This window comes from Charadrius vociferus, unplaced genomic scaffold (assembly GCF_000708025.1).
Source record: "Charadrius vociferus isolate BGI_N301 unplaced genomic scaffold, ASM70802v2 scaffold896, whole genome shotgun sequence".
Taxonomy (NCBI): Eukaryota; Metazoa; Chordata; class Aves; order Charadriiformes; family Charadriidae; genus Charadrius; species Charadrius vociferus.
Window position 1 is genome coordinate 56,620 of NW_009648959.1, and position 12,500 is coordinate 69,119.

General features: G+C 41.6%; 1 protein-coding gene across 3 annotated transcripts in view; it reads left to right on the forward strand.

Annotated features, from left to right (window-relative positions):
• Positions 1-3,023: 3,023 nt before the first annotated feature.
• Positions 3,024-12,500, forward strand: part of PRKG2 (protein kinase, cGMP-dependent, type II) — a 26,602-nt gene continuing 17,125 nt past the window's right edge. For 2 of the 3 annotated variants that reach the window (XM_009887540.1, XM_009887542.1), the window contains exons 1-4: positions 3,024-3,096; positions 3,160-3,535; positions 9,728-9,894; positions 11,154-11,267. In XM_009887540.1, the coding sequence (XP_009885842.1) occupies positions 3,024-3,096; positions 3,160-3,535; positions 9,728-9,894; positions 11,154-11,267 (730 nt within the window). Of the gene's footprint in view, positions 3,536-9,727; positions 9,895-11,153; positions 11,268-12,500 lie in introns of all 3 variants that reach the window. The other variant, XM_009887539.1, reaches the window with a different exon arrangement.

Here is a 12,500-nt window from a genome sequence, read left to right on the forward strand (position 1 = left end):
TTATAGGCAGGCATTGCTCCCCAGGACTAGTTCTGGGGTACAGTGGTTTAGTGATTGTTGAACACTAGACTTCCAAAAGCAATGCATTAGTTTTTCCCCCCCTCAACTTGTGTTTTTAATACAGTTTGACCTAAGCAGCAGGCACTCCTTCCTTGCTCCTCTTAGAATGTCCTGGTTTCGCCAGGGATGGGGTTAATTTTCCCAAGGACCCAGCAGGGGACACAGGTATTCCATGCCATGTGACCCATGCCCAGGTTTTAGGAGGGGAGTTAGCCGGGGGAGGGGGCAGGAAGTCGTGGCTTGGAGTGGGCTGTGTCGGTGTGGGTCCGGTCCAGTCGGAGAGCAGCGGCACTGTAGTCGCGTTCATATGTTCCTTTACTGGTGTTATTGTTTTCTCTTCCTTTTGCTGTTCTGTTAAACTGCCTTTATCTCAACCCACGAGTTTTTGCCTTTTTCTTCCGATTTTGCCCACGGCTGTGGGAGTTGTGCGAGTGGCCGCGTGGTTCTTTGTTGCTGGCTTTACAATGTTGCTTCGTTTATTTCTGTGGCTGTGTTTTGTAAATTCTTATATGCTCTATGTACTCCCCGTGATGCTGTTTGTTATCTCGGGGAGAGGGATCAGGGCTATAATTTTGCTGTCATGTGCAATATCAGCTTATAACATCACTGTTCAGATGGCTATGTTGGGGAGTTTATGAAGTACTGCTGTCCTGTCCATACCTTGGTCACTGTCTCTCAGAATTTATTAATCACACCCAATCTATGGGGGAAACACGGAGGGGTGCTTCCCCAGCTCTTTTGCCTCCCTTTTCTCCTTTGGACCAGGTATGACACCTCTTGAGAATTTCAAATATCCTTGGGATACTCAGACCAGCATGTTTCTATTGCTGTGTCTCCTGAATGTGTTTCAAGGTCTTGTTTAGGGTTAAACAACTGTTTAAGACTACCACCCAGAGATCTGCCCCAAGGCTGGACAGTCAGGGGTGGCATGGCATATGGGAGAATATGGGCAGGTATCTAGAGAAATTCTCACCTCCAATGGTTTGGGACTTCACCCTCGAACAACTACAGGACCCTGATAAAGTTACAGAATATTTGAAAGGAAAACGTGTTGGGACCTGGCCAGTATCTACCAAACACTGCTCAGTATTATGCAAGACCCTCAAGGGAAAAAGAGGGAAACTAGATTGGCAGACAATGCGTCCACTCCAACCCCGGTGGCAGACAATGCGTCCACTCCAACGGTTTGGCCTCAGCCAGCAACAAAGAACCACACGGCCACTCGCACAACTCCCACAGCCGTGGGCAAAATCGGAAGAAAAAGGCAAAAACTCGTGGGCTGAGATAAAGGCAGTTTAACAGAACAGCAAAAGGAAGAGAAAACAACAACAGTAACACCAGTAAAGGAACATACGAACGTGACTACAGTGCCGCTGCTCTCCGACTGGACCCGGACCCACACCGCCACAGCCCACTCCAAGCCACGACTTCCTGCCCCCTCCCCCAGCTAGCTCCCCCCCCCTAAAACCTGGGCATGGGTCACATGGCATGGAATACCTGTGTCCCCTGCTGGGTCCTTGGGAAAATTAACCCCATCCCTGCCAGAATCAGGACAGTATGATACAATAAAATATGCCAAAGATAGTGTCCAAGGAAGAAGGTGGGTCACTGTAAATCTACTGATGACTGCTTGTTGCAGCAAGTGCTTGGAGCACAGATGTTCTGACAGGAGTCCAAGCTCTTTTTTTTTCCTGGTCACTTTTCATCAGTATACAATGGAAAGGGGTAATTCTCCATAAAAGGTAATTGTTCCTTGACATCAGTAGCTGCTGTTACACTAACAAATGTGAGCCAGTTTTAAATGATTAAGAGAGCTGTAGAAACAGTGCCAGCTGCCTGCTCTTGGTAGGAGTAAATTAGGTCTAACTCTGCTGCCCTGAATTTGTAATCAGCAAAAGACAGCAAGGTTGGTCAAACTTTTGGAGTGATGTCTGTATGAGGAAGGACTGAGTAAGCTAGGACTTGTCATTCTGGGAGAGTATTCAGGCATACGTTCAGGCAGAGAGGTAGGACAGACATTTACAAAATAGTATAGAAAAGGTTAACAAGAGATAAGTCTGTCTGAAGCTGGCTTTTCCTAACTTTGATATCCCTGGTTTTGTACTGGAACAAACAAATAAAAGGAAGTAGTTCTTCATGCAAGAAGCAGACCTGTGCAATTCCTCACTAGGATCCTGCCAGGGTCTGTAGATATGAAGTTTACAGGGGTTAGAAGAGAAATGGGACAAGTACTAGGATTAGAGATCCATTGGGGATTAAATTAAGCATATCAGCCTCAGGAAATATGAAATTTCAGATAGTATTTCAGTCAGGCAGCCTATATGCTCATCGTGTTGATACCCTGTTCTGGGCATCTCCTTATGGCCATGCTTAAAGACAGTTTACAAGCTAGCCAGACTCCTGTTCTGATCAGTATGACTGGTCTTTTATAGTCATACCCCTTAAAAAACTTTTAAAAAATTATTACTAATGTATATACTTAATAATCACATACATTTTATGCCAGGCAGATACGCGCCCACTTGTTAGTCTGTGTACTCAATATACTCAATTCCTCAATGGGGAAGTGACACAACTTTTTTTTTTTTTTTTGCTTCTAACAATTTTCTTGCTTCAGCAGTAGAGCACAAGCTTTTCTCCTTCCTGCTGTTTGTTTTGTCTTCATTACACTGACAGGAGCTTACACATCTCTTCAAGTCACGAAAAAAGCAGTGGTAGTCATCAGATCTTTTGCTTTATATCCACCAACCTACCTACCTCTTCTCTTTGCCCTTTACTCCTCTGACTTTCAGAACTGAAAAGGATGAAAGCAATCAACTATGTTTACTATAGTTGTATATCTCAAATTCAGCTGCCAATTAAATACTAAATTCATCATTTACCATTCCATGATTTTTTTTTCTTCTTGTTGGGGAATGAAATAAAACTGCAAATTTATTTTCTCACCTAGGTCTCTGAACAACATGGGGAATGGATCAGTGAAACCCAAGTATCTGAGGCGGCCAGATAGACACATGGCAAACCTCTCTATTGGCTGTGCTGGTAACCATAAGTTTTCAAAGGACCCAGGTCTAGGCATCAGTGTGATCAATGGGCAAGTTGATGTTCTTTGCAGCAGGGTACTTGAACTGGAAAAGGAGCTGAAGAGAAAAGATCAAGAGTTGCAAGAGGGTCAAAGTCATGTTGCTGAGCTTCAGGAACAGCTGGCTGTACAGACTAAGTTCATAGCAGAACTCACTAAGGAACTTCAGAGCAAGTGTGTACAGTTGAACAAGCTGCAGGATGTTGTTAGCACTCAAGGAGAGCACTCTCTTCAGCCCTCTCCATTTAAAGTGGCTTCAAGGATTCAAGTCTCTGCCGACAGGAGGAGAGGAGCTAAGGAAGGTGTATCTGCAGAGCCGACAACACAGCTGTATGATTTGAACAGGCAAACTAAGTTTTCCTTTGAAAAAGCAAGAGTCCGAAAGGATTCCAGGTGAGCTTGTTTCAGGGGGATTATATGCTTGTGTTACAAGGATATTACTTTTATCACAATGATACTATCTCCTTGTGATAAATCAAGATTAAAGTATCTATCTTTTTCATATAGGCTTTGTCACTGCGGTAGTTAGATGCTGGTGGAGTTTGTGTGTAACTTTAACCAAGAATCATCTGTATCCCGCAAACTTCAGATGAATGGTGGATAACCTCTGTATTTTAGTTGAGGAGACTCTTACAGTCTCCTTGAGATTTATGTTTACTGCCAGCTAAGCAGAACCTATGCCTCCTCTCAGGTCTAGGTTTGCCTAGTGCTTGCAGCTTAAGCTATACTCTGGAGCCCTGATGAGCAGAAGGCTGGATGCTTTCATGTGGGTTGAGATTCTTATTCCTATAGGAATAAGAATCCTTTCCTAGCATGGATGGCTTGGAAAGGAGCAGGTGACCCCAGCTCAGCTCTCTCAAATGCAGTATGAACACTGATTCTGAGCTGTACAAAGTTTGTCAGCCCAGTGTCAACTCAATCTGGTGCAAAATATAATGAAATGTTTTGTATGGTGTGATTATCCTCTTAGCAGCTTCCTCCTGCTCTCCAGCTTCTGACAGTCACGGTGTAGGAACCTAATTTTACTTGTTTCTCTTTGAATCCAGTTATACTTCTAATCTCTGCAAGAACCAGAAATATCCATGGTCACAGCTGACCTTGTGGACAGAGGTATCACACTGATATCCTTAAACGTACCTTAGGCCCTCTTTTACCTTGCAGGGTAGGCATAACTTGAGTATCTGTTTTAACATGGTGGTAGCCAGAATTTATCTGGACTTCAGCCAGCAGCTTAAGTGCCTCGGATTTGTGGGGTGCTTTATTATTGTGTTAAGAATTCATGGTGCATTTGAGTCTGTACTGTAGTAGACCTGAAAGTTATCAGACTTGATTTCTCATCCATCATGTCCAGCATTGCATGTTAGAGGCTGTCTTATGAACCAGAAAGGCTGCCTGAGCTGAGAAGCTGAAATCTTCAGCTAGCAGTGTTTTTCCAGAGTAAGGGAACTGTATCAATATTTTATCACAAGTACTTGGGCAGTTTAAATAATTGTTTGGTTTAGAAGTGTTCTATTTGTAATTACCTGTCTTTTCCTTGGCATGATCCTTGTACTGCAGTCCACCAAATGCTTTTCTAGGATGCTTTCAGAGACAGAATTGTAACAGCACTGAGGAATGAAGCAAAGAGAAGAGCCAGTTGATGAGCTAAGTGCAGCACAGACTTTGCCGTTCAGAACAAAAACAAATATTGCAGCTTAAGTAATCTAAATGTTTTGCTGATCATGCGATAGAAACAGAGCTAGAAATTTTCCTTCTTGATTCAGTGGCTCAGCACTTCTAAAAATATTTATTTTTTGTTGTATGCCATCTCTGTTTTCTTGTCTTTCTAAAAGGTTTAGTGTAACATAACAGGATAAAGGAACAGTTCTCTTCCCTTCTTTCTTCTCTTACAATCTGGTTCAGAGATTGTAATTGTTACTGCTAAGGCTCCCATTGACTCATAACAGTTTAGAACATACCATTCCTAAATTTATTCTGATATTTACTCCTCTGGAAACAAGTGACTGCTTAAGTATGCACTGCATTAGCAGTAGGAGCACACCATCCTCCCCTTGCCTCCCACCAATTCCAGCTTTTCCATGATTCGTTTATACTTTTGTTTTCTTCTCTTCAGAACTTGCACATTCTTGAATTTTCATATAAATTCCTGTCTTCCACAATGGTCATTAAACTTGGATTTGTCTGCTAATTATTGCCTTAGAGTAAGTAATTTGAGAGTGAAGTGGAACTCGTCGTTTGTTTGATTATCTAGTGCTAGGAAGTGTACCAACTTGGCCAGTGCAATTAGCATTAAAGAGTTTGCCATGTATTCTGTGCAAAATAAAAAGTTGCTCCTGAAGCTTCAGTGCAAAACTAAGTAAAAGCAATTTTGGACATGCAACCAAGTCTTCAACTTTTAATACTAAAATATTAATTTAACATAAATGTATGAGTTTTAACTGACTAAAAAGTTCATGTAAACATCTTTCAAGGCAGTCAGGATTATGACTGAAGAAAAACATATCTTGCATCAGCCCTGCAGAAAAGGACTTGGGAATGCTAGTGGATGTTAAATTGAACATGAGGTGGCAAAGTGCACTTGCAGCTCAGAAAGGCAAGCGTTTCCCAAACTGCATAAAAGAGGAATGGCCAGCAGGTTGAGGGAGGTGATCCTCCCCCTCTTCTACTCCAGTCGAGAACCCAGCTGGAGTGCTGTGTCCAGCTCTGGTGCTCACAGCACAAGAAAGAAATGAATCTCTTAGAGTGGATTCAGAGGAGGGCCACGAAGATGATCAGAGGGCTGGAACACCTGTCCTATGAAGAAAAGCTGAGAGAGTAGAGGTTGTTCAGCCTAGACAAGAGAAGCCTCCTCCGGGGAGACCTTATTGCAGTCTTTCAATATGTAAAGAGGGCTTATAAGAAAGACAAAGACTTTCTACCAAGGCCTGTAGTCACAGAACCAGTGGCAACAGTTTTAAACTGAAAGAGGGTAGGTTAGATTGGATATAAGGAAGGTTTTTTACAGTGAGGGCAATAAGCCTCACGTGTAGTGAGCAGGGCCTGTTGTGATAGGACAAGGGGTAATGGTTTTAAACTAAAAGAGGGAAGATTTAGACTAGATATAAGGAAGAAATATTTACAATGAGGGTGGTGAAACACTGAAACAGGTTGCCCAGAGAGGTGGTAGATGCCCCATCCCTAGAAATATTCATGGTCGGGCTGGATGGGGCTCTGAGCAACCTGATGTAGTTGAACATGTCACTGCTTATTGCAGGGGGGGTGGACTACATGGCCTTTAACGGTCCCTTTCAACCCAAGCCATTCTATGATTCTCTGTCTTTTACCAGTCAATGCCAGCAGATAACCAAAAATCTCTCATTAGTAGCAGAAAGGTATATTAAGAGAAAGCATTGCTCTGTAAAGCATATGTTGTACACTTGTACCTGTGAGATGACATCTGTCTTATGATGGGAATAAATTCCCAATCCTGTTCACAAAAAGCCCTTCTTAGAGTGTCAAGTGCTATTTCTAGAGGTTGACTGGGAATGTATTGAAAGGGGCAGGGGGGAACAAGAGCTAACAGCAGGGAGGGGAACAAAGCCTAGAGAAGGATGCTGTGGCAAAGCTGGCCCTGGGCAGTGACGAAAGGTGCTAGTCCTACTAGCCGTGGGACCGAGAATTACCTGTTCTATGGAGCTGTACACCCCCTTTTTAGCCTTCCAGTAGTATTCATCAGGACAGTGACTGGCATGAGTACGGGATTAAATGTCTTCTGTCCTTTCAGGACATACAGTTATTTCCAGCAGCAGTTCTCAAAAGTGGGGCAGGTATAGGAGAAGTTGAGGAAAACAACTGAGAAAACTATTAGATAGATACTGCGCTGGATGCCTGTGAAACAAGCAAGCAAGCAACTGATTGGTGGTTATGATACTCATGTGTACTTCGCTCCGTGGCCAACTGCACTTTCTGAAAACAGCATAGTCTCGTATTCTGTAGTTCTGGAAGCTTTACTGCTTATTTTAAGTATCATTTTATGAGCCATTACTGTATTTTATTGCAGTATTGTATGCGTGATGCAGGCCAGGGTGAATTAAATAAGCAAGGTTGGTTTTAGCAGAAAATGAAGTTAGAGCTTATATTCTAATAACCCTGTTGCTTTGAGCAGAAGCTATGATCACTATTTTTAAACACAGTCCTCACCATAGCTACTTGATTTTATTTTTCTTGCCTCATCTCATTATCTTTACTTATTTCCAGTCGTTATTTGGCTAGTAACATTGTAAGTCTACTTACTTGCCTTAACTGATCGTTCATTCCTGGATTTTCCTCAGGAGGTTTTCCCGCATAACCTAGTTTTGATGATAATGTTGCATTGTTTTATGAATACAAGCAAGAGAGGGCCTTAAATGCCTCAGAAAGCTGTTAGGGTGTTTATTTTGCAGCTTCCTTACACAGGCATATTAGGAACATGGGGATTTAAAGGCAGAATTTATCTTTCACTTCAGCAGTAAAGGAAAACTACTCAATAGGTCCATAAAAGCTCCATCAGTGCAGCAGTTGTTTAACTGCATTCATTTCTGGCATGGACTCAAGGCACCATTGTATAGGAAGTCCTTGACCTAGAACATACACAAGTCAATCAGAACTCATAAATTGCCCAGTCTGTACAGTCAGCTTTGTCTTAGCTGGTTAGGCATTATCAGTGGATTCATCCAATGTTGATTTTTCCATATTTTCTTCTTAAAATCCAACCAGTGGGCTCTTCCACCAGCAGGTCAAGTGTTCTTGTCTTTACAACTCACCCATTTATATGTATTTACTACTGCAAGAAATGATGCAGAGGCTCTACCTCAGGGAGCAGCAAGAACAGGGTTGCTCCTCAAGAGCAAATGAACCAGGGGTCACTCTAGCACAGACAATGCCCTCACTAACCAGGGCACCATCCCACAAGGTCTGGACAGGGTAGGCAGAGCAAGGTGGTGATAACAGGGTCCACTAGGAGTCCCACAGAAGGAGAGATCAATCTGATGAAAGCTCTAACCAAGAGACAGAAACAAAGTACTTAAAATATTGGGCCAATACCCATCCAGAAGACAAAAGCAAAATCAGTTATTTTATTAACATAGCTCAGGCAAGAAATGAATGCCCAGACCTGAGCTTAAATAGAGTATGCAGGCCAATGGTCAGAGGATGTGTGGGTGGTGGTCCCAAGTGAGGCTGATCAGGGTAGTTAAGGCCTATTACTGTCCTCAGGTCCCTGACAGGCTAGTCTTTGATCACTGATGTGCAGACTTTACCTGCCTTTTCTCTGACTTTTATGGGTACCCAGAAGTTTTTCCAAAGACTTTTTGACAAAACACTTCGGGATGGCTGTAGTTTACTGTAGCATCACCAAAGTGAGATAGAAGTTTATTTCCCTGAATGCTGAATTTCAGAAAGCAAAGTGGTCAGTATTAATGACTGCATACCTATATCCACAAATCCTTGTGTTATATTTTTACCTCTATACCCTACAAAATCCCTAAAAGCAGTAGAGCACAGGGCCTGCTTTGGGAATATTCTCTCATGTCTAGTCATTCTTAAGGAGACAGAGTGTATTTGGCATCCCACGTGAGCAGACTACTACAGGATTTTTAGTCAGGCAGGAGCATTTATGCTGTTTGTTGTCATCCGTGCAAAGGAAGTGAGCACAGCAGGGGTAGGAAGAGTTTTGCAGGGAGCTGATTGCAGGGCAAAGAGCAGCGCGGAAGAGAGCAGCACTAACTGTCCAGCTCCGCACATCTCTCCTGGATTATTTTGTCACTTATTTTGTGAATTTTGGGACAAAGTTCAACAGGTACTTTGCAAACTGACCTTGCAATCATGTCCTGATCATAAATTTGCTTTGTAGCTATAAACAGGGAATGCCACAGGATCAATGTTGTTATGCAGGTGCAAGGGGAGTTCTCCATAGTCATTTTTTTTAACCACATTAATTTACAGCTTGCTTCATTTTCCCCGCCAACGATGTCTTCTAACATTCTCCTAAGAAACAGCAGCACCTTTTAATCGGGTTTTTGTGTATGTTTCTTTCCTTGCATCTTTCCTCACCACAAAGGAGAAACTCTTGATGAGGTCTTACTACCATCACTGTTGACTTTATCCTTATTACTATAATCAATGTTATGTTTTTACTGGATATAGAAAAATGGACCTGATTTTATAACAAGTTGCCGTTCCTGTACAGGCAGTGGTATGCGAAGACATCCCTTTCACATTTCTTTCCTTCGGATAAACAAGGCTATATACATTAGTCATGCAATGGGGAAAGAATATGGTGAGAAACAGTGTAAAACTTTCTGGGAAGCATGTCTTCTACTGAAAGCCTTTTTTGATATAACCTGAGGCTTTCTGCAGGTGGCGTCACACAGGAGGAGAGACACCATAGTGTGGCACAGCTAATGGAATGTATATTAATGGCAAGAATTGTAACATTTGTCAGTGGTACTGGTTATGTGAATGTTAGAAATAAGAGAAAAGATCTTGAGAGGAATGAATGCCTGGTGAATAGTACACCCCAACCATGCTGGATCTTTTAAACTTTGGGTTTTTTTTGTTTGAGATCAGTGAGAAGAAGCTTATCACGGATGCCCTGAATAAAAATCAGTTCTTGAAGAGACTGGAGCCTCACCAGATCCGAGATATGGTGGAATGTATGTATGAAAGGACTTTCCAGCAAGGGAGCTACATCATCAGACAGGGAGAACCAGGCAATCACATTTTTGTGCTCAAAGGTGAATACTGCCTACTCATACAACACACCAAGTGCAAGAAACATGAAAGTAATTAGAAGTCTTTGCAGGAAACCACTATAATGATGTTTGTGCTCTTAAATAATTTATGCTGGCCCTGCTGAGGGCAATGCAAGTTTTACCTGTGACTTTTATGAACAGAGTGAGAGCAACAAAAAGGCTCTTAGAAACCTGAACCTTGATTTAATGCTCTTTTGTGACCTCTTTCATTTCTGAAGGCCCAGAGGCCAGCAAATCCTTTCTGTTGTAGGTACAGACAACCCTTTCTTCTCCAAAGGAAAAGCAGGTATAATTTAAAATACAGAAAACTGCTCAATGGTGAAGCCGTTTCTGAAATAAACTTACTTCTCAACATGCATGAGAGCTTATACCAGTTTTCTTTATATGACAAACCGAGAGATGAGGCCTGAGGCCTTCTGTCTTCATATGGATGGGCTAGTTTGAAAAACTGGTGGTAACTGTGTCAGGATAATATAGATGGTGATAAGAGAAAGAGGAGGTAGAATTTGTAACGGGGTAGTCATATTCTTGCTAGAAAAAAATGATAACATTTTGAAACACAGATGAAATATGAGGAAGAAGTTGTACACCTGGAAATTCTTCTGGCACATTAGACCTTTTCTGAGGAGTCAGTGAGTGTCTTGGAGAGAAGAGGGACAAACTTTCAGAATAGGTTTAAGTGAAGGGGTTTTTGGGCCATAACCTGTGAAGAAATTCAGACTTTCTTTGACTTTTGCTGGGTTTGTAGTAAGGCTTAAGGACAATTTCTTAAAGGAGGATTTAATGTGCTTTTTGTTCTTCTGCCCTCTCTTTTGCATTCTGCGCATACATACATGTGTATGAATAGACAAACCTCATGAGTAACTTCTCCTGTGATCACTATTCTAAGCCTACACCACACTAGGCTTCCTGAACCAGTACTGACTGTTTTGTTGTAGCAAAGGTTTTAGTTTTTTTGTTGTAGCATCAGGATTTAGAATGGCCCTTTTCCATGGCCTTATAGCGTTGAAAATTTTCTCTCAGCTTTCCCTCCCTTCCAGAGCAGATTTGTAGATTAACAATAAATCTAGAAAAAAAAATCTCTACTAGTTGTATGTGTGTTTCAAAGCACTGTTTGCATCATTGCTCACATTCCTGTGTTCCAGGGAGTGGTGAAGCCAGAAATATATTGATTTGTTTTCCCTTCACTCTGTGCAGTTGAGCTCAGTTTTAATACCTATTATCCTGATGATTTTTGACAGAGGGCAGTCTGGAAGTCTTTCAGCAGAATAAACTACTCTCCTCAATACCTGTGTGGACGGCATTTGGTGAACTAGCCATTTTATACAACTGCACACGGACAGCCTCTGTGAAAGGTACCCAAGGTTTATTATAACAACATTGCTCAAAACCAAAACTGTACTTTTGTGAGGTCCCTGTAATATCCAGGTTTTCTTTGATGTTTTAATTTAATAGATGTCTGCATGTCCTGATTATATACGGTAAGCTCACATTTCCTTCCTTGAGTTCTTTCTGCTTGGGATCTCTAATAATACCATGCCATGAATATAATTCCATCTCTAGCATGACCTTTGATAAACAATTAGGCATCTCCAAAGCATGCTGGTTAGCCACTAACTACCAAACTAACTGCTAAGGAAGGATTATATTTTAATGTTGAATGATTTAGTAGCAGCGATGGTCTTTTGTCAAATACAACCCTGAGGCTGAAATTACAGTGTGTTTGAAAAGATATTAAAACCATGGCATTTTTGATGGAGCAGATAAAGCCTAATTCAAGAGGAAATAAAATTTGTAGGAATTAGTTGCTTTTGCACTTCTTTTATTTCTGTATCATTAAGTTATTGAGTCATGCGAAGATCCGTTTGCACCTGACATTTGCGACTGGCACTCAAGGGAAGATTTGAGTTTGATGTCTAATGTGGTAGCAGGAGAGATGAAACTTCTAGGTGAAACGTGCTGCTTCTCAGAGGCAAATACTGGCTCTTGCTCTGTGTTTACCAGCCGACCAGGATGGACTTGTTAAGTGTTGCTCTGATACAAATACCCCTCTTCCTGCACAAGACTGGGTATTCATCCATTAAGTACCCCTTGATTCCTTTTCTAACCTGCCATAATTATTCTGTGACAGACCAGTAAGTCACTAAATATGGTTAAATTTGTCATTTTTCCGCTCTTCACCATTCCATAAATATTACTTGTGTTTGAAGGCTAATTTCTGTTCTTGTCTAAATCTGCAGGAACATTGAATCACCAGTAAGTATGAAGAGTTCATGTAGACTTAAAAACGAGTAAATGGAGTTTAAAAAGTTGTTCACTATAAAAGCTTCTGGTCTTTCTCCCTGCACCCAGTTTAAGCACCTAATCATTGCTGGCTGTGCAGATAGAAGTTACTACAGTTCTACTTGAATATGTTCCCTATTTTTTTTTCCCTGCTATATAGTGTTAGCGTTATAAAGTAGTGTTTCTGCATAGTAAGATGTCATGCTGCTTTAGACCTTTGTTAACATTAATTGGGTTTGGGGTAGGGCAAGAATTGTCCAATTGTGGACAAGAAAGGATGTTTGAATACTTAAAATCATTGCAGA